Source organism: Pocillopora verrucosa, chromosome 4, assembly GCF_036669915.1.
Source record: "Pocillopora verrucosa isolate sample1 chromosome 4, ASM3666991v2, whole genome shotgun sequence".
NCBI lineage: Eukaryota > Metazoa > Cnidaria > Anthozoa > Scleractinia > Pocilloporidae > Pocillopora > Pocillopora verrucosa.
In genome coordinates, this window is record NC_089315.1 from 16,226,323 (window position 1) to 16,247,116 (window position 20,794).

The 20,794-nt window shown below is 37.1% G+C and overlaps 1 protein-coding gene across 2 annotated transcripts; it reads left to right on the forward strand.

The window, feature by feature from the left end:
* Nucleotides 1-2,429: 2,429 nt before the first annotated feature.
* On the forward strand, nt 2,430-10,457 carry LOC131788502 (uncharacterized). 2 transcript variants are annotated; one of them, XM_066165791.1, is made up of 8 exons: nt 2,430-2,536; nt 3,556-3,681; nt 4,899-5,152; nt 6,927-7,041; nt 7,415-7,537; nt 8,170-8,224; nt 8,472-8,765; nt 9,501-10,457. In XM_066165791.1, the coding sequence occupies exons 2-8, from the start codon at nt 3,621-3,623 to the stop codon at nt 9,772-9,774; spliced, it is 1,176 nt and encodes a 391-aa protein (XP_066021888.1). In that variant the 5' UTR covers nt 2,430-2,536; nt 3,556-3,620; the 3' UTR covers nt 9,775-10,457. The 2 variants fall into 2 exon arrangements, with proteins under 2 accessions (XP_066021888.1, XP_066021889.1); XM_066165792.1 differs by having other exon boundaries at nt 6,930-7,041.
* The last annotated feature ends 10,337 nt before the right edge of the window (nt 10,458-20,794 follow it).

The window sequence follows — 20,794 nt, forward strand, 5'->3', positions numbered from 1 at the left end:
TGACTATTAAGCTTGCGAGATCTCTGCTTTGGAAAAAAGAGAGGAAAGTCCATGCAAGGCGGAAAAAACTCGAAGGCAGTTGTTTTAGTGTTAATGAAAACTAAAAAATTAACCATAGAATAGTTGAAAACAAAGAATTGCTTAAGATTTTATCCTCACCAGGGAAGTTATAATTCCTCCATGCAAACTAGGGCGACTCTGTTGCTGTTATTTTCTGTAGTCGTTTCATGAAATATATCTTTATCACCTGAAAAGGTGATCACTTCTTGGATAGATAGTGTATTCTCAAGTTGTGTAACCAACAATAGATACTGAAACCACTTGGAATGCAAGCAGGCTGTTTGAATGGAAAGCGTCAAATTTTGCACTCGCAATAAGTTCAAGTCTCATTTTAGAGGTAAGAGGAGAGAAAGAGTAAAAAAGTCAGCATGTTTTATGGCGACAAAAGTATAAAAATTTGCGTGGTTTAAGTTGGAAAAATTATCATTACACGAATAACATGTTTTTTATTTGTTCACTGTTTTGGTAACCTTTGTAGTACTGCAAACTCTTTGCTTTAAACTTCGTATTAATATCGCCATATTCCAACACACTCGTCGCATGTGCAGTAAGTAATTTGAATACTGACATGGCGTCTCGTCTCTTTGTATTATTTCTCAACATTACACTCCGCCAAGAGGTTGTAAACTGTCTATATTCTCTTGATCCCGTTAAGTAATTATTTCTCCACAGTTGAAGATTTTCCAAATCCCGCTGAAACAAGCCTTAAACAGCTGCAATGTCTATAATCTTTGAACTTTTACAGTCGTTTCAAACTATTTCGCATAATTGTGATCATCGTTGGTTCGAAGATGTAACTATTCATTGTAAGACTCTGCATGGCCGAGACTTCATACAGGCTTGTTTACATTTCTGTCAAGACGCTGACGTCACGTTAATCAAAGAACCCAATCATCCTCACGTACTTTGAATGCTAACATGTTTTATCTCCAGATTTCTTTTCCTAAATCTCTCGCTACAGAAATATGGACCATTTTGAAAAAAAAACAATAATTACTGTGAAACAAAAAATGAGTACATGTATTTCGCAGAAGTATATTCAGCACAATAAGCGCCAGGCCGCCAAACAAGTATGAAAACTCACAAGGGAGTTCAACTACTGTGATCTGAATCGCCAGAAAATAAGGATATCTTTCTTCTTGTTTTCTCTTGTCTGAATACATTGAGTGGCGCTTGATAAAACGTATTTCTGTTAAGATTTTAGCTTTGACGTCTGAGATGCATTGAAACCGATGTATGCATCCAAGTTATCTGATGTCACTGATTATTTAACAGTTTTCATTACCATAAAGCGACCCCGGTAAATGTCCACCGCTAACCACCAACACTAAGGTGAATAGCTGTTTTAGTGTATGCTAAAACAGTAAGATAATACAGCACAAAAAGATGATTTTCACCACTCATTTATTCCTGCAATGATTAGAATATTTTCGGGCGGCGCAAAACTCGTGCGAGTTGCTCGGAGGTAAAAAGCAAGGGATATTTGGAGTTTGAGTTACTAATCAGAGTGCGTCTTGAGTGCTCTCTACTGATTTAGTATATGCTTATTACTATTACTGTTATTGTAAGACCTTGCATGACATGTCAACTGATAGAGTAAGACTTAAGAAATTGTTTACGTCTAAAATAGTTCAGCCTTCAAGACCGTGTTTTTATTATTCAGGGAAAGACCTTTGAAAACGTTACTGGCGAAATACATGTACTCATTTTTTGTTTCACAATATTTTTTTTTTCAAAATGGTTCATATTTCTATAGCGAGAGATTTAGGAAAAGAAATCTATAGATAGAACATGTTAGCGTTCAAAGACTAAGTACGTGAGGACGATTGGGTTCTTTGATTAACGTGACGTTAGCGTCTTGATAGAAAAGTAAACAAGCCTGTATGAAGTCTCAGCCATGCAGAGTCATGTAGTGAATAATTACAACTTCGAACCAACGATGATCACAGTTACGCGAAATGGTTTGAAACAACTGTAAAAGTTCAAAGATTATAGACATTGCAGCTGCTTAAGGCTTGTTTCAGCGGGTATTGGAAAATCTTCAACTTTGGAGAAATAGTAACTTAACGGGATCAGAAAAAAAGAATCGAAATTATCGCCTGAAGAAGATTCGCAGTATGCAGTCTAAAAGTCGCCGGCGATTCAAAACAGAAGTGACCACATAGTGAGACAAACAGTTGCACTTCATATTCAAGCAATTTAAGTATAACTGATACATAAATCCCACTAATTAGAGTGTGGAAAAAACAGCTGGTAATTTTTGGTTAAGTAAAACTGATTAAAAAGATCTTCTTTTGAAACTCTCTTTGTATAGCTCGTTACAGCATAACGACGAAGGAGATTTGAAAAAAACATTTTGAAAGCAGCCGTCGTTTTTACGTTGTCGTTTTTTCATTCCTTCGTTGTAAAATTTTGTAAATGCGATTCAATCCATTTTTATTGTGGACTTCTTTTCAAAACCAGCGTTCGCACAAAGGTAGGAATTGTAGAAAAGTTGGTGCAAGGCATGGTAACCGAAGTCTGAATTTTTTGCGTTCATTAACAAGCACTTGATTTTTGAGGGAAATATTAGTCAGCTGTCATGTACATGTTGTAACATTGAGGAAGCTGTCTTCAAACTAATCGGTAAAATTGCTTTTATTGCTACGCACCTTTTTGCCTTTACAAGTGTGTTCACGTTCATCCAGCACAGTTACATTTTAAGTGTGTGGAAAAGAAAAAGGTCTGGAAATATGTGTGCACACTGTGAGACCCTCGCAATTCCTGTTTACTTGAAACTTTTATTGTATATTAAGATTGAATGAACATTGGCATTAGCCGCCTCTAGACACGTATGAGAGGCCGCATGTAAGTTTACGAACCTCCGTGAAAGAGCTGCTTTATATTTCTCTAGAGGGCCTTCTTGTCGGATACGCACAACAGGAAGCAGGTGTCAACGGCTTTTCTTTGTGGCAAGTTTGTTGAACAGTTCACAAATTGTTCGAAAAATTCTCAGGAATTGGCATGTTTTCAGACACGTGCACGCTCGTGTAACGAGATCGTTGTCTTCCGTGCAACAAGGTTTTCGGGAGCTACCTTAAAGAGACTCTGCAAATAATTTTCCCCTCATGTGAGGAGATCAGTCATAAAAGTTAAGTGATAGGTGCAAAAGATTTGAAATTTTGCAATACAGAGTGGTCTGTATTCGATAATTAAGTAAAAAATTAGGATACAAGGACAACGCTTTAAAGCCTTGCCGAAAAGGATGTACAGAAGAACCTACCTAAGTCGAACTCACGAGGAAAACAAAAAATGGTTCGAGTTAGCGGGGCGCGAGTTAACTGATAGTGAATGACGGACAAAATGCCGAGGGCCGAGCGAAATGGGATCTTGTTTGAGTTACTGGGGGGTTTGAGTTAGCTGTGTTCGAGTAAGCGTGGTTCTCCTATTGTTTTCACAATTAATTTTCAGCAGTCATCACCTGTCAACAATAATCATTTTATTTTGAAAATCCAGGTTGTTAGCAGGGCTGTTGGTCTCCTCGAGAGTCAAAGAACAGTGATAAAGTTGATGTCAAAATCATGTCCACTACATTTGCTGCTCTGTGGAAGATATTGTTCGTTTCACACGTCTTTGCGCAAGGTTAGATTTAATCTAGAAGAAAAAAATGTGCGAACATTCAGTAAAATTCCAATAGCTATGGTTTACAATGTGTCTTAAGTACCTCGAACGAAGAAAAAAAATACAAAGTTACAATCAGCAACACAAAAGCGACGTTACCCTTTGCAATTATTAGTGTGATTAGCGATACGCGAGTTTATATGAACTATATGAAGAGTAAAAACAGGTGGTGCATCGGTACTTTAGAACGAGGGTTTTCAAATTTTCTGCTTTTGACTGCAAGTTTCAGAATTCTTCCTGCTCGAATGCGCGAAAAATAGTGCTTTTTTTTTGCAGTATTTCTGTGAAAGTTGTGATCAAATGAAAGTGAAACCCTGTTTTGGTAAAATCTTAGCTGATTTAGACTCTCCTCGTTGAACTTCACTAATTAACGACTTTTATAGCTGCTCTAATCTTAGAAGAGGCCTTATGCTCAACCCTTCCAATAAAAGTCAAATTTTTTGCCTTTGGCAATCAAGAATTAAGAAGTGGTCTTCGGCACCTAAAAATTTTTGAAGTATCAAGTCTTGCATGAACACTCTGCAATCAACTCTCATGTCAGGTTGAAAGGCTTTTAAGGAAAGCCTTTTTTAAAATTATCTTGTTTTTTAAAGGGAAGTCGTGAGTTTGCACGTAAATCGCTTAAGAATTCCACTGTAAACATCTTGACTTGTTAACATTGCACAACGACAGCTCTTCGGTCCAAGTTTAATTAACGCTTTCTTTGACACCACCTGTTTATATTTTCAAGTAAAAAAAAATTCCTTATTGCAGGGCAAAGGACCTTTCTTCGCGAAAACTTTTCCTACGTAGCAGTTGACGGCAACAAATTTCTTTCAAGCGAACCAGAATTCCATGACAGTTGATTCAATTGTTTTTATTTAGAACATTTAATAATTCCTATTCATTATGATGGATAACCTATTCAAGGAGAAATATTTCAATTCACCATTAGCCTGCTTAGCATAAAAATATTTACACCTGGTTAACACAGAATCTGCTGAAGATAGGGAAACTGAATTATAAAGAAAAGCAGGCTAGAGTAACGATTTGCCCTTACATGCGTATCGCCCGAACGCAGCTAGCCCTGTAGCACATACAGCTGTGTTATATTGTTTCATGTTGGTTTTTGTTAGATTACACTGATCATAATCAACTTGTGTTCCGTTTAGCATTCTTCGTGTTTTTTTTATTATCAGAAACGTGCAGAATTTTGGAGTTTGTTCAACCCGAGGAAGACAATTACCTCGAAAATCATGTCATTAAGTCCTTGATGGTTGATAACAAAGATCAGTGTAAAGTGAGGTGTTACGCAGAGAACCTCTGTTCATCCTTCAATCTTGGAATTTCAGCGACCAGGGGCAAATTAAAATGTGAACTCAGTGACTCTGATCACTTTCAACATCCTGAACATCTCATCTGTAAGGAAGGCTTCTCCTATCATCCAACCATGGTAGGTATACTGCAAAGAAAAGGAAAGGTGAAAATATACTCCCCTACCCCCATCCCTCTCCTTATTCTTGACGGTCGCTCACCCGCTTGGTACAAGTTTCTTTCTCTCCCCATCCTTCCACTGCCATTAGAATAAAAGATGGCGGCCGTAATTTATCCTAAGAAATATGAGCACGCACACGCCAATACTACACCTACCCTACAGGCTAGCATGAACCTTCAGTACGACCTGGATAACTGTTGATAAAAAGAAAGTGCATTTTTGTATGGGTCATTTCCAAACTACATTTACCTGGATAAGATGACAAGATAAAGTATAAACTATCGACCGGTAGGAGTTGAAGAAAAGTTCATCCAGCCAACTTAAAACTTTAAGGAAAATTTCAAATTTCTGAAAATATTATAGTACACATAATTTCTTCGTGATATGGTTATTTATTTTTTTTAGAGGGCACGGTAACGAATCCTGCAATCTGATTGGTTCTTTACCCGGTCAGTATTTTCCTACCAACGGGCCACGGTAACGCTTTCGTGAGTCGCCGAGTACATCCCTTCATTCGTTGCTATTTTTCATAAATATATCTCGTTTTACCGGCTGGGTAGTATTTTTAAGCAAACACATCGGTTACTACCTCAAGCCGACTTATGAATCCTCTCCACTTTTCTCTCTCTCAAATCACTTTGGTGGACGAAGTAATATTGGTTTCAGAATGAATTTGTATACGTAATAGTGTCATTACGTTGGTTGACAAGCGGCCTAAAAACCGTCTGCAATTGATTTTAATCATTCACAAAAAGTACCTAGAGAGTTAAAACGTGAGGTATTTGGTTACAGGTAAACTGAACAATGGAACCTTCAGTCATTTAATATCTGAATTATCTCAAACAATTTGTTCGTAGTGAAAGAGCGAGCGAAGTTTTAATTTCAGTTCGACAATAAATATACGCTCTCGGTGAGTCTTTCTAAGTTCGTTCAATTTGGACATTTGGACCATAAATTGCACAACAGAAACTGAAGGAATTTATTGAAAAAATCCCCTTGTGTCTCGTTGGAGTGTGCCGTTCGAATTTGTGGAGGAAAGACCAGATTTACACACGCCGTTGCAGCAAACAAATGAGCAAACTCTCACACCTTCAAAATAAAAAATTTGAATTTACTCACAATTACTTTCCTGGCCGTTTACTTAATGAACAGGGGTAAATCTTCGTACTTGAATGAATCGTCGATGAGAGTGAATAATACTTTCCGTTAGATCATCGACTGTTTTTTAAGAAAACATTGACAGACCTTGCCAAACTAGTTCCGTTGTTTTTCAAATCTTCTTGCGCTTTTTTTTTCTTACGCGCTCTCTACTTGACAGGTGTCAGGCTTGTAAAAATAATGTTTCAAACTTTGTTTGGAAGCCTTTTAAATCACCTTTATCATTACGCAAGTGAAAATGTTTCAGTGAAGCATCTCTCTTTAATTTGTATCACCTCTACTTTAACTACCATATACTCGCTCAAAAATTGTTCAGTTTAGGGAAGATCTTGCCGTATTTATAGCCATAAATCATTCGGGTTCTTTAAGAATGTATTTCGTTAAGTTTTAAAAAAAATAAATATGTTATTTACCGGCTAAGGGTTGGTCCGTATGGTGAAAAACTGTGACCTCGGCCTTTTCAAGACCTCGGTCACAGTTTTCACCATACGGACCTCCCAGCCGGCAAATAACATATATTTATTTCAGTGAAATATCACTTGGAAATCTTTTTTATCTTTTCCGTTTTCAACAGAAGTTATGTGGCACATCTCCTTGTCCCCCAGCTGCTTCTTGTGTACCAACTATTCACGGAAAACTCCGCTGCGTTTGTCCTGCTAATTGGACTAGAACTGAAAGCTGCGAAAGAGGTTTTTATTATTATCGCTATATACCCTTTGTTATATCTGTTTAACGTAAAGCGTTGCACGTGATGATCTACGACCTGAGAAAAAGCCTTCACCTTTCCACCTGCGCTCATTTCTTTGTATTTTAGTGAACAATTATTTAATTGTTCGAGTTGTGCAATTTGACAAACAAAAGTGCTATGTTTTAACAGTATAGTAGCATAGATTGTGGAAATAGTTGGTTGAGCGGTCTGGTTGTCGCCGTTCACCATTAGCGTAGTACCTTTTTTCATACTAAAATAAGATCGAGAGAATGGTTTGATAGTAGTCCTACTGAGAGCATTATTCTCTACTGTTTAATCTTTAGTTAACGTAGGGTCTCATTGTTTTGTTGAAGATACGGACGAGTGTTCCTCTGGATCGCATGACTGCTCAGCGGACGCGTACTGCAACAACACTGTGGGCTCATTTATCTGCACTTGTAAAGCTGGATTTTCAGGGGATGGCAAAGAGTGCAAAAGTAAGAAACCAATATTTTGGTTTTTTCTTTAATTTTATAATTTTTTTAACATTGTTTACTTTTGGAAGTTATGCTATTGTTATATGTTTCTTATAAAGATCCAATACGTTTCTGGACAGTGCTCCAAAATGAACTCTATCTCACCCAGTTTCGCAATGGAGTACTGGTCAGAAACAAAATGATACTTTACGTGTTTACATGTACACTTTACATGTTATATTAAAAGTTTATATTCACCGTAAGCTCGACCACAGTAGGATCCTGCAATACCACTAGCGAGGTTTATGACAGGATTTCTTTCACCGCCTTTTTGAAGGATGAAAGTTAATAAGAAGCCTCTTCTTCGCAAAAGGTACATGAGCTTAAAAAATAAAAAGTTATCCAACTTGGGCTCTAGTACATTTAGCGCTCTGTAGTATCTGCAGATGTTGTTTACATCAAGCAGTTCGTCGGACAAGACGGGAATTATTTCAAATCGTCCAATTACTTGTCATCTAGACTGTTTGTCTTTGTTGGTTTGCTTTAAATTTCGTTCGCATTTCTAGAAACATCTTTAAAACTTAAAGCAAAAAATGTTTGATGTTTGATAAATCGTGATAAAACCACACCAGTATTCATTTTTTTAATTCCAGGATTTAAAAGATTTCGTTTTCATTGGGCACTTAATGGGTCTGATCCAAATGTGAGGTAAGATGAAAGAACGCTTTCTTCTGCCAGGAAGAACTTATCGGAACACTATTGTTGTGAATAGTTCAAATTCGACTTTCTCATACAGCGAATAGTTTCTGGAGAGGATCATCACCTTTCTTGAAACGCTGTTAAATACTTCCAGTTTATGGTGAAATTATTTCAGTAGCTACTTGTAAGGAGGATTTCACATGGTATACTATGCATGTTAACAAATGTATCTCTCTTAATTTCATGAATTGAAAAGTTTGTACAATAATGCTTCCTATCAAAATACGGATGGCAGGAAAGTATTGTACCTGAGTGGAGCCCAGCATTCCTATGCAGAAACCCCAGCACTCCCGATTCGAGCTATCAGCTTCAGTATCATGTGTTGGATAAAGGTTTTGAGCCTTCCAAGTAATCATCCAGTTAATATCTATTCTGACTGGTCAGCACCACATCAATTCAGAATCTTTATTTCTTCACGTGCACATCATTCAATTTGTGCTAATCTTCGAAATTCTCGTAGACGTGAAATGTTGGATTCTTTCTGTTGCTGGTAAGTGCTTAAGATACACCTCTTGTTTTCCTCCTTTTTATGATAGATTTCGCCATAGAAAACAAAACACAAACGCAACAAACTAAACATTCAGTAACGGGGGTTTTTTGTTGTAATCGTGGCCTAAACACCGCACGCGAGCAACCGTCTTAGTCAGTCTTCGTGGAAATCTTCGTTTGTTGCACGCGGTTCTCCTTCGTAGGGCTTAACCGTACTCGCAACTTCCATTTCTTCTTCACCACTTGAGTACGATTTATTAAAACTCTCGGTAGAGCTTGCTGAAGGTAGGTATACATCGCTATCAGACATTATTTCAAGAGTATTTAAACACTGACTGATACAAAATTACAAGAGATGTGAAAGATTTTTGAGTGTCAACGGAGAGTTTTCACAGTTTTCTACGTCATCACCCGCTAATTCGTTACCAGTCTACGGGACACTTTTAAGACAACACAGAGCAGTTTAGGACCCGAAAAAAATTTAGTTTTAAGAAACTTTTATTCTCTCGGAATTGGTTTGTACATGTGATAAGCAAAATATTTACGGAAAAAATTTTCGTGTCATAGGAGCTTTAAAATACACCTTTTCTTTCCCTACGTAATATTAATAAATAGGAGGAGACACGTAGAGCACTCAAGTATGTTTCTCAGAGCAATTTACCCTCGTGAGAAGTCTACTGAGAAGCGGAGATTTGTGCAAAGCCTCATTTCCTTTTATGTTCTCTCATAATCAAAGGAAGATCATCCCCAATAGATGGATGCACGTGGCGTTCACCTGGAGCCGAGACAGAAAAGAGGGAGTTCTGTTCATTGATGGAATTATAGGAGGCAGCAAGAGAGTTTCTAGTGCTCTTTTAGACCTGAACGAAAATAATCATACAGTTTTCGACATTGGTTTGAAACGAGACGACATGAATAAACCGACTTTTGATGGGTACATGAGAGATCTCATAGTGGTTGATAAAGCGCTATCAGGAGATGAAGTGAAATACATGAAAGACATACTTTGAGGAAGAGCACGTGGTGTGACAACCTTTAAGGAGGGCTACAAAGGAGACTGGGACAGAGCGGTACAATCGAACGTTCAAGGCGGTGAGATGTTTAGGCATTACAGATCGTTCGACATGAAATCGTTAGAAGCTTTGATGTCTTCTCGTTACGAAACTGGAAGGTGCATATGAGCATGAACATTACCAATTTCAATGAAAATTATTTCTCGGGTACCATTACAGCATCTCTGATTGAAAAACCAACCAAAGAGGCATAAAAACTCATTCTTAGACAAGCTTTAAGGCGGCAACAAGAACAGTCGAAATGAAATGCATGTGGAGCAAATAGATCAGAAAACCTTTTTATTTTAGGTTGCTGGTGCCATACTATAAATGTTGCATTTTCTGTTATCTCTCATGATGGGTGACACTTATGTAGTAATCAATGTCGACTGTGAGAAAAATTAGTTTGCTAATAAGAGACTGTTTCGAATCACTCGTTGAAATTCTTGTGAGGAGGACTACAGAAACGCTAAATAACACTGAGTTATAGATTTTCGGTCCACCATTTCGAATACTGTGCATAACTGATTCATAGTGAGAGATTATAAATTATACTAGATACTAGATGCATAAATCAACATCAAACCGTGCCTCATTGCAATTATGACCAGCTTAACTTTGATGTTTTAAATTTCTTGAAAAACGGCAGCAGCTCATATAATAAATAAAGCCAATTCTCAAAAATTCAAAAATTCTTTACCAATTTACTGTAAACGAAATAGGCCACAATGCGAGCCGAATTTTGAGGCTGATAAATTTAGTATCTAAAAGTTCAACTTAGAAATCATTTTTTTTTTTGCAACGAGATCGTACCAGTCGTCTCAGCTTTCTGTGTCAGCCGTCAGACGATCATTTCACTGGGACCCAGAATGAAAGCGTGAAAAAGAGCATCGCACGAAAGTAATCCCAGAATGCACTGGGATTGGCTTTACCTCGCTCTGTAAACTGGACGGAGTTACCCTGTTATAATGATCCGTACGTAGCCTATAGAAGCTTTCTTGAGAAGTACACTGCCATTTTCAACCAATGCTTTCCTTTAAAAAGGGTTAGGGCCGAAGGCTACACAATATCCAAACCCTGGCTTTCTAATGCACTTTTCAAATCAATTCGGAGAAAGAACGTACCATGTAAGCGTTTTCTTAATAACCCCACCTCCCCAAAGAGAGAATCGTGAAAAGTGCAATAAGTATAAGCTCAGTCACTCTTTACGAATAGCTAAACGTCAATATTACGCTTAAAAGATTGAAGAGGTGAAAAATGATATAAAATGCACTTGGCAATGAGGTCTTGAACAAAAAAAACTTCGAAACTGACATTACCGTCGTTATCTAAATTTGACAACAAAGAGATAATCATCAGACCCTAGACAAATTGCTGAGCAGTTTTGTAGATACTTCACAGATATTGTTCCCAGTCTAGCTAGAAACATTCCCGTATCTCAAAAATCGCACCGTCACTTTCTTTCCGAGGATTTTATTAATTCTTTATATTTTGATAAAGTTTCTGAGCATGAAGTGGTCAATATTTGTAGCACTTTGCGATCCAATAAAGCTAGAAGCATCGAAAATATTTCCACAAGTCTTATCAAGAGAAATTTTTACTTCAATTAGCAGTCCTTTGACTCATGTCTTTAATTTGTTGCTAAGTTCTGGAGTTGTCCCTGAAACTAAAGATTGCGCTTGTCGTAACATTGTTTAAAATTGGTGATAAGTAATTAATTTCAAATTACAGACCTATTTCTGTTCCACGCTCTTTGTCTAAATTTTGGAAAAACTTGTCCACAATCGTATTATTTATTATTTGAGTAAATATACTATCCGATGATCAATTCGGCTTTCATAAACAGTATTCAACTGAACGTGCCTTAGCTCTTTTAAAAGACAAAATTTCTCCTGCTCTTGATAATAATGAGATAGCATTGAGTATATTTCTTAATTTGTCTAAAGCCTTTGACACGGTTAACTATCAAATTTATTTGATAAGCTTCTTTGCTATGGTATTCGCGGTCTTGCATTTAACTGGCTTGAAGACTATCTAAACAATAGACAACATTTGGTTCAGTTTGGTGGATTTAATTTATCCTAATCAAGCATCAAGTGTGGTGTCCCTCAGGGCTCCATTCTTGGTCCTCTGCTTTTTCCAATTTACATCAATGATATGTGTGATCTCTAAAAGTTTTTCGACTTCTTTCTTTTTGCTGATGATACAAACACCTTTTTCTCTCATCAAAATTTGAATTTTATCTGAAAAACCTTGAATGAAGAATTACTTTACTTAACAGACTAGTGCTGAGCCAATAGGCTTTCGATAAAGATAATTAAATCAAGTTTCATGGTTTTCAAACCAAGACAGAAAAGGGAAAATCTTAACATTAAACTAAAGATTAACCAACGGACTATTGACCGAGTCAAAAAGTCTGTGTTTTTAGGTGTTATTCTTGACGAAAATTTTTCATGGAAACCGCACATTGCTAATATCGCAAGGAAAGTTTCAAAATCCATTGGTATAATCCATAAAGCTAGTCTCTGCCTACCTACTTCAACGTTATGTACCTTGCACTATAGTCTTGTTTATCCATACTTTCTTTCTTGCATTAGGGTATGGGGCTCCACTTATCCACCCACCTTGAAACGTATTGTCCTACTCCAGACAAAGGTGGTACGAATTACATCAAGAAGTACTTTCAACGCTCATACTGAACCTATATTTAAGCAGTTGAAAATTCTTAATCTATACAATATATATCGATTTCTAATGGGAAATATCATATTTTTGTTCGATAGGCCGTTTACCTGATGCTCTTTAAAGATTATTTTGTTTTTGAGTAGCAATCACTGCTATTACACCCGACAGTGAATTCCTTTTGCATACCCCCTTTGCAGAACAAATATCAAACAGTTTGCGATATGTTTCCAAAGAATAAATTTTTTAATTCTTTGAATATAGAAATCCAAACTGTTGGCATACTTTTCCTGTGTAAGTCTAAATTGCGAACATTACTCCTAAGTTGATTCCTTTCTTATTCTTCTTTACTTTTTCATTTATTCTTTTTCTTAATTTTCTCACGCTGCTTAAGTATATGTTTGTTTTAGTACCTGCTATTGTTGTAGATGTTTTAGGAGTGTGTGCGTGTCCTTTCCTTTTCGAGCAAAAAAACAACGTTTGTTACAATCCTCCATGTTTATAAGTACCATAACCAGCTGGGATTATGGATATCAATTTTTTCTTCTTTATTGACATGTCGTAGTTTCTAAGCTAAAACTGAGCATATTTTGCGAACGAAAAACTCCCAGAATAAGAGAGATGGTAAGTTTTGAGCTCGGTAAAGAAATAGAGAAAGATGTTTTTCGTCTTGTCACGAGCTTGGGACAAAAAAAAATTCTGAGTCCCCATGAGGAATCGAGCCTCAGACCTTTGGATTCCGCGCTCGGATGCTCTACCACTGAGCCATAGAGACTAAGGTGAGCGCGGAATCCGAAGGTCTGAGGTTCGATTCCTCGTGGGGACTCAGAAAATGTTTTTCTTTTTCCCTCGCTCGTGACAAGAAGAAAAACATCTTTCTATATTTCTCTACGGAGCTCAAAAAATACCATCTCTCTTGTTCTATTTACAAACATGACGCTATCGACGTTGCTGATCCAAGCAGTATGCAGGACGCGCGCCATATGAACTTCGTAATAGACTTCCCTCGCTGTAGAGTCTCTGTGGCTCAGCGGTAGCGCATCGGAGCGCGGAATCCGAAGGTCTTGGGTTCGATTCCTCATGGGGACTCAGAATCTTTGTTCCATGCTCGTGACAAGACGAAAAACATCTTTCTCGAAAAACTCCTATTTTCACATCAATTTAGTCGAAGTCGAACAAAGAAGGAATGCGATTATTTTCCTAAGGACTTTTGAATTTTAACTGGCAGTTACAGCGGTGGCAATTCCCGTCTAGCCCGCTTCTCCGCCAAGACAGCTGTTGTTAAACTAACATAAGATCGCCTGGATACGTAGACAATACAAGCACTGAAAACCAATGTCAATATGAGTTTCCTCATTTTTCTGTCACAGTGCCAACTTACGACGGGTCTCCTTTGATGTTGATCCTTTACGACCTTTCCTTCCGACTTACACAAAATGGGATCATATGCGGGCTTCCCGTTTTTCATCTCCTCTCAGATGAAAATACCATGGAAGGGAATATGTCATTAATGCAACCCGCCTACATGGTATCTTTTAACTTCGAAAGCAAGCCGTAGGCTTTCTGACATAAGATCAGCCGGATACATGGGAAATATAGGTAATGAAAACCAATATAAATAAGAGTTTCCTCATTTTCCTGTCGCAGAGGCAACTCACGACTTTCGGGTCTCCTCTAATACTGTTCGTTTACCCTCGTTCCTTTAACTTTATACAAAATTGGATCATGTGCAGCCTTCCTGTTTTTCCTATCCTATCAAATGAAAATGCCACCGAAGGCAACATGTTACTACCACAACGGCAACTTCTTTTAATAGCTTTTGACTTTACAATCAAGCCTAAGGTTTTCTTCTAGTAGCGCTTATGTTTGCGTTAAGATTGGCTGCATACGTAAGGACTACAGGCACTAAACACCAGAGTGAATATGAGTTTCGTAACTCTCCTGTCATTGTGTAATTTAACGGCTTCCCGATCTCCTCTGATACTGATCCTTTACGGCAAATTCAACTCGAGGTCATATGCGGGCTTCCTGTTTTCACCGCTATCAGATGAAAACAAAATCGAAGGGAAAATACAACTCCACTTCATAGCTTTTTTTAAGTTCACAGCTATAAAACTACCTTTTATTTTCGCGTTTCTATTTGTTCAAAGCCAATGTGAATCATGAAATAACTAATTGTGGAAATTTAAGGGTCTAAGCAAGTGTTTCATTTTTTTAATCTGAAAACAACCAATGACTTGTGACAAGACAGGAATTATTAACTTTGGTCTTTCATATGGTGAACTTCATTGATCACAAATACATGGTCATTTACATGTATAGCTACAGCTCAAATTGAAAAAGACAACATTTTAAAACTTTCTTTTAATGAAGTAAGTAAGCATTCCTTAGGAGTTGATTTTTAAAAACTTGTTTTACCATTGGGTGAAGTTAATCCAACTCATAAACTCATTCATAGTTCTTCTGACTACTAGATGTGCTGAGTTATACCGTCCCCACTGGTCTGTAGAAGTAACATCAAACAATTCACAATTTTATACCAAGGACCAAGATTGTGGAAATCTCTGCCTCATTCAGTAACTGAATCTAACAATATAAGATCTTTCAAATGGTTACTTAAATCCTATTTAGTTAATTTACAAAATACTCAATGAATTTTATAGCAAGGTTATCAATATTAAGTAATCAAGTTCTCCTAGTACTTAGCACCAGTTAAATTACGTTCTACATACTAGTTCATCTTAATGGAAACTGAAAAATTAACTGTGGAATAGTTAAAAGCAAAGAATTGCTCAAGATTTTCCTCCATGCAAACTAGGGCGGCCCTGTTGCTGTTGCTGTTATTTACTGTGGTCGTTTCATGAAATATATTTTTATCACCTGAAAAGGTGATCACTTCTTGGATAGACAGTGTGTTCTCAAGTTGTGTAACCAGCAATAGATACTGAAGCCACTTGGAGTGCAAGCAGGCTATTTGAATGGAAAGCGTCAAATTTTGCAGTCCCCATTAAGTTCAAGTCTCATTTTAGAGGTAAGAGGAGAGAAAGAGTAAAAAAGTCAGCATATTTTATAGAGACAAAAGCATAAGAATTTGTTGTGATTTAAGTTGCAAAAAATTGCCAATACACGAATGACATGTTTTTCATTTGTTCTCTCTTTGATACCTTTTTGGTAACCGGTGTAGTATTGCAAACGTCTTTGTTTTAATTTAATATCCATAGACTCAACGTTTTGATTTAAGTAGAAGATTTAATGTATGTTACATTTTCGGTTTCATCCATTAAATCTTTAAAGCCGAGTAGCATGAAACCACGGCGTGCAAAGAAAGTTGTGTCGCAAAATCCACTAGCTGGGGCTAGTGGATTTTGCGATCGGGCTGGTGAATTCTGTGATTAACTTACCCGTAGGGCAAGCGAATATTTTTCGGAGTAATAAAATTACAGAAGTACTGTAAAACAAATATTTTAAATTCCTAATAAATTCATGCGGACCAAACGTCGCCGACGAAGTGAAATCTGCATTAACAAGACGAAGTATCGCATTACATGTCAAACGAGACATATTGAGATCCCGTGCATAAAGTAAAAGTAGATGTTGACAAAAACTCTGGTGGTAAATTCAGACTTCGGTTACCATGCCTTGCACCAAAGTTTCTACAATTCCTACCTATGTGCGAACGCTGGTTTTGGAAAGAAGTCCACCATAAAAAATGGGTTGAATCGCATCTACAAAATTGTACAAGGAAGGAATGAAAAAACGACAACGTAAAAACGACGGCTGCTTTCAAAATGTTTTTTCAAATCTCCTTCGTCGTTATGCTGTAACGAGCTAGACAAAGAGAGTTTCAAAAGAAGATCTTTTTAATCAGTTTTACTTAACCAAAAATTACCAGCTGTTTTTTCCACACTCTAATTAGTGGGATTTATGTATTAGTTATACTTAATTTGCTTGAATATGAAGTGCAATTGTTTGTCTCACTATGTAGTCACTTCTGTTTTGAATCGCCGGCGACTTTTAGACTGCAGACCGCGAATCTTCTTCAGGCGATAATTTCGATTCTTTTTTTCTGATCCCGTTAAGTTACTATTTCTCCAAAGTTGAAGATTTTCCAGATCCCGCTGAAACAAGCCTTAAGCAGCTGCAATGTCTATAATCTTTGAACTTTTACAGTTGTTTCAAACCATTTCGCATAACTGTGATCATCGTTGGTTCGAAGTGTAACTATTCACTGTATGACTCTGCATGGCCGAGACTTCATACAGGCTTGTTTACATTTCTGTCAAGACGCTAACGTCACGTTAATCAAAGAACCCAATCGTCCTCACGTACTTATTCTTTGAACGCTGACATGTTCTATCTATAGATTTCTTTTCCTAAATCTCTCGGTATAGAAATATGGACCATTTTGAAAAAAAGAAGTCATTGTGAAACAAAAAATGAGTACATGTATTTCGCCAGGCCTCCTATCTAAGTAACGTTTTTAAAGGTCTTTCCCTGAATAATAAAAACACGGTCTTGAAGGCTGAACTATTTTAGACGTAAACAATTTCTTAAGTAAACAGAACTACTACTCTGTCAGTTGACATGTCATGCAAAGTTCTACAATGACAGTAATAGTAATTAACATATACTAAATCAGTAGAGAGCGCTCAAGACGCACTCTGATTAGCAACTCAAACTCCAAATATCCTTTGCCTTTTACCTCCGAGCAACTCGCGCGAGATTTGCCCCTGAAAATATTGTAATCAGTGCAGGAACAAATGAGTGGTTAAAATCATCTTTCTGTGCTGTATTATCTCACTGTTTTGTTTTACACTGAAACAGCTATTCACCTTAGTGTCGGTGGTTAGCGGTGGATATTTACCGGGGTCGCTTCGTGGTAGTGAAAAACTGTTAAATAACCAGTGACATTAGATAACTTGGATGCATACATCGGTTTCAGTGCATCTCAGACGTCAAAAACTAAAATCTTCACTGAAATACGTCTCATCAAGGGCCACTCAATATATTCAGACAAGAGAAATAAAAAGAAAGATACCCTTATTTTCCCGCGATTCAGATCACAGTAGTTGAACTCCCTGATAAGTTTCACAGTTGTTTGGCGGCCTGGCGCGTACTGTGCTGAATATACGTCTGCAAAATACATGTAGTCATTTTTTGTTTCACGATGAGTATTATTTTTTCAAAATGGTCCATATTTCAGAGAGATTCAGGAAAAGGAATCTGAAGATAAAACATGTCAGTATTCAAAGTGCGTGAGGATGATTGAGTTCTTAGATTAACGTGACGTTAGCGTCTTGACAGAAATGTGAACAAGCCTGTATGAAGTCTCTGCCACGCAGAGCCATACAGTGAATAGTTACATCTTCGAACCAAGATGATCGCAATTATGCAAAATGGTTTCGAACGACTGTAAAAGTTCAAAGATTATACATTACAGCTGCTTAAGGCTTGCTTCAGCGGGATTTGGAAAATCTTCAACTGTGGAGAAATAATAACGATCAAGTTAACGCGATCAAGTTAATATAGACAGTTTACAACCTCTTGACCTAATCTAATATTGTTAGATTCAATTACTGAATGAGACAGAGAATCCCACAATTTTGGTCCTTGGTATAACATTGTGAATTGTTTGATGATAGTGCTACAGACTTCAGTGAGGACAGTATAACTCAGCTTATCCATACAAGAACTATGAATGAGTTTATGAGTTGAATTAACTAAACTCGATAGTAAAACACCTTTTTAAAAATAAACTCCTTTGGAGTGCTTACTTTATTACAAGAAAGTTTAAAAATGTTGTCTTTTTCAATTTGAGCTGTAGCTATACATGCAAATGACCATGCACTTGTCATCAATGAAGTTCACCATATGAAAGACCAAAGTTGTTACAGGTTATTGGTTATTTTCAGATTAAAAACTGAAACACTTGCTTAGACTCCTAAATTTCCACATTTAGTTTTTTCATGTTCCACATTGGCTTTGCACTAATAAAAATGGAATGATGAAATTGGAATTTAACAATGGACATTCCACTAAGTGGCTCTTCTGGTCCACTATTTCCAGATCAAATTTAAATTTGGAGTGTTGGTATTTTTGGAGGGAGGAAATTTGGAGAAAAACCCTCAGAGCAAGGATGCGAACTAACAACAAACTCAACCCACAAGTGACACAAAGGTCAGGAATCAAACCCAGGCCACAGTGGTGGGAAGCAAGCACTCTCTCCGCTGCAGTACTATCCCTACAAGTAATTCTAGTTGTTCATTATACTTGTTATTTTTTCTGAAAACACATACTTAGACAAAGTACTTCCTTTTTGGGCATGCAAACAGAAGTTGCAATCTATTTCTGTAGCAGAAAACAAAACTTGGTTAAAAGAAACTCCAGTGAGAAATTTAGTAAGGTTTCAGCAAATATTGGTCACGTGCGTTTCAGTATGGTAAATTCTAAACACCAATCTGTAGGTGTATGTTGATTAAAATGTTCATTGAAACTTGACATGGAAAACCGACTCTCAAAAAAACCTTCAGAAAAATGATCTTCTAAATGTACTGAATGAGAATCAAGCTGATGAAAGCTAACAGATTTTTATCCTCTTTAATAATATAAATATCTTTCCTGTCCGGCGAGAAATTTTTTTCGGCTGCAAATTGGAGAATGAAGCGCTTTCTCTGGCAGCTTTTCGCGTTGTCGACGTTGTCGCTCAGTGTGTCCATGGGAACTTTGGTTTCACGGTTTCCACGCCGTTTTTTTTTTTCTCAAAAACGTGTTTCTAAGTTCTAAATGACTAAAATGCTTGTTAATCATTCACGTGTTGCGGTGGACTAGGAAAAAATTCTACAGTGTGGCAGCGTCGAGAGCAAAACAGCTCTTTTTTTTTCTGCTTGCGAAAAAATTTTTTCAGGCGAGTAAAAATGACTTTCGGGCAAGCAGATGTTAGGTACAGCTTTCCCGATGGGCAAGCCGCAGAACTGACTTTCTTTTCACCCCGAACCATGTCTGATTGTCCAGCTGGTGGCCTTGTGAACTTTAATATATCTTAGTTGTAAACTGTCTATATTCACTTGATCCTGTTAAGTTTTTATTTCTCCACAGTTGATGATTTTCCAAATCCCGCTGAAACAAGTCTTAACCAGCTACAATGTCTATAATCTTTGAACTTTTACAGTCGTTTCAAACCATTTCGCATAATTGTGATCATCGTTGGTTCGAAGATATAATCATGTGGCTCTGCATGGCCGAGACTTCATACAGGCTTGTTTACATTTCTGTCAAGACGCTAACGTCACGTTAATCAAAGAACCCAATCGTCCTCACGTGCTTTGAATGCTGACATATTTTATCTCCAGATTTCTTTTCCTGAATCTCTTGCTATAGAAATATGGACCATTTTGAAAAAAATAATAATCATTGTGAAACAAAAAATGAGTACATGTATTTCGCAGAAGTATATTCAGCACAGTAGGCCCCAGGCCACCAAACAAGTATGAAAACTCACAAGGGAGTTAACTACTGTGATCTGAATCGCGAAAAAATAAGGGTATCTTTCTTCTTCTTTTCTCTTGTCTGAATACATTGAGTGGCGCTTGATGAGACGTATATTAGTCAAGATTTTAGTTTTTGACGTCTGAGATGCATTGAAACCGATGAATGCATCCAAGTTATCTAATACCACTGATTATTTAACAATTTTTCACTACCACGAAGCGACTCCGGTAAATATCCACCGCTAACCACCAACGCTAAGGTAAATAGCTGTTTTAGTGTAAAAAAAAAAACAGTGAGATAATACAGCACAAAAGGATGATCATTTATGCCTGCAGTGATTACAATATTTTCGGACGCAAATTCTGCGCGAGTTGCTTGGAGGTGAAAAGCAAAGAATAATCGGAATTTGAGTTGCCAATAAGAGTGCGCCTTCAGTGATCTCTATTGTTTTAGCATATGATGATTAATTTTATTGTTATAGTAGGTCTTTGCATGACATGTCAACTGATTAAGAGAGTAGTTCTGTTTTCTTAATAATTTTTTTTACGTCAAAAATCGCTCAGTCTTCAAGACCATGTTTTTCGTTATTTAGGGAAAGATCATTAAAAACGTTATTTGACAAGGGGGTCCAGCGAAATACAGAAAAACCCCCATAAAAATGCATGTTATTAGCCAAAACAAAAAAAGAATCGACCTTACCGCCTGAAAAGGGTTCGCAATATGCAGTCCAAACGTCGCTGAAGATTGACATCGGAAGTGACTACATAATGAGACAAACAATTACACTTCACATTCAAGCAAATTGAGA

What these genes read in the sequence shown, in the direction of transcription:
- LOC131788502 (XM_066165791.1), top strand. Translation starts at nt 3,621, where the DNA reads ATGTCCACTACATTTGCTGCTCTGTGGAAGATATTGTTCGTTTCACAC. An exon ending in TCTCCTATCATCCAACCATG is followed by an intron (nt 5,153 to 6,926) that starts GTAGGTATACTG and finishes CGTTTTCAACAG; the next exon opens with AAGTTATGTGGCACATCTCC. An exon ending in GGATGGCAAAGAGTGCAAAA is followed by an intron (nt 7,538 to 8,169) that starts GTAAGAAACCAA and finishes TTTTAATTCCAG; the next exon opens with GATTTAAAAGATTTCGTTTT.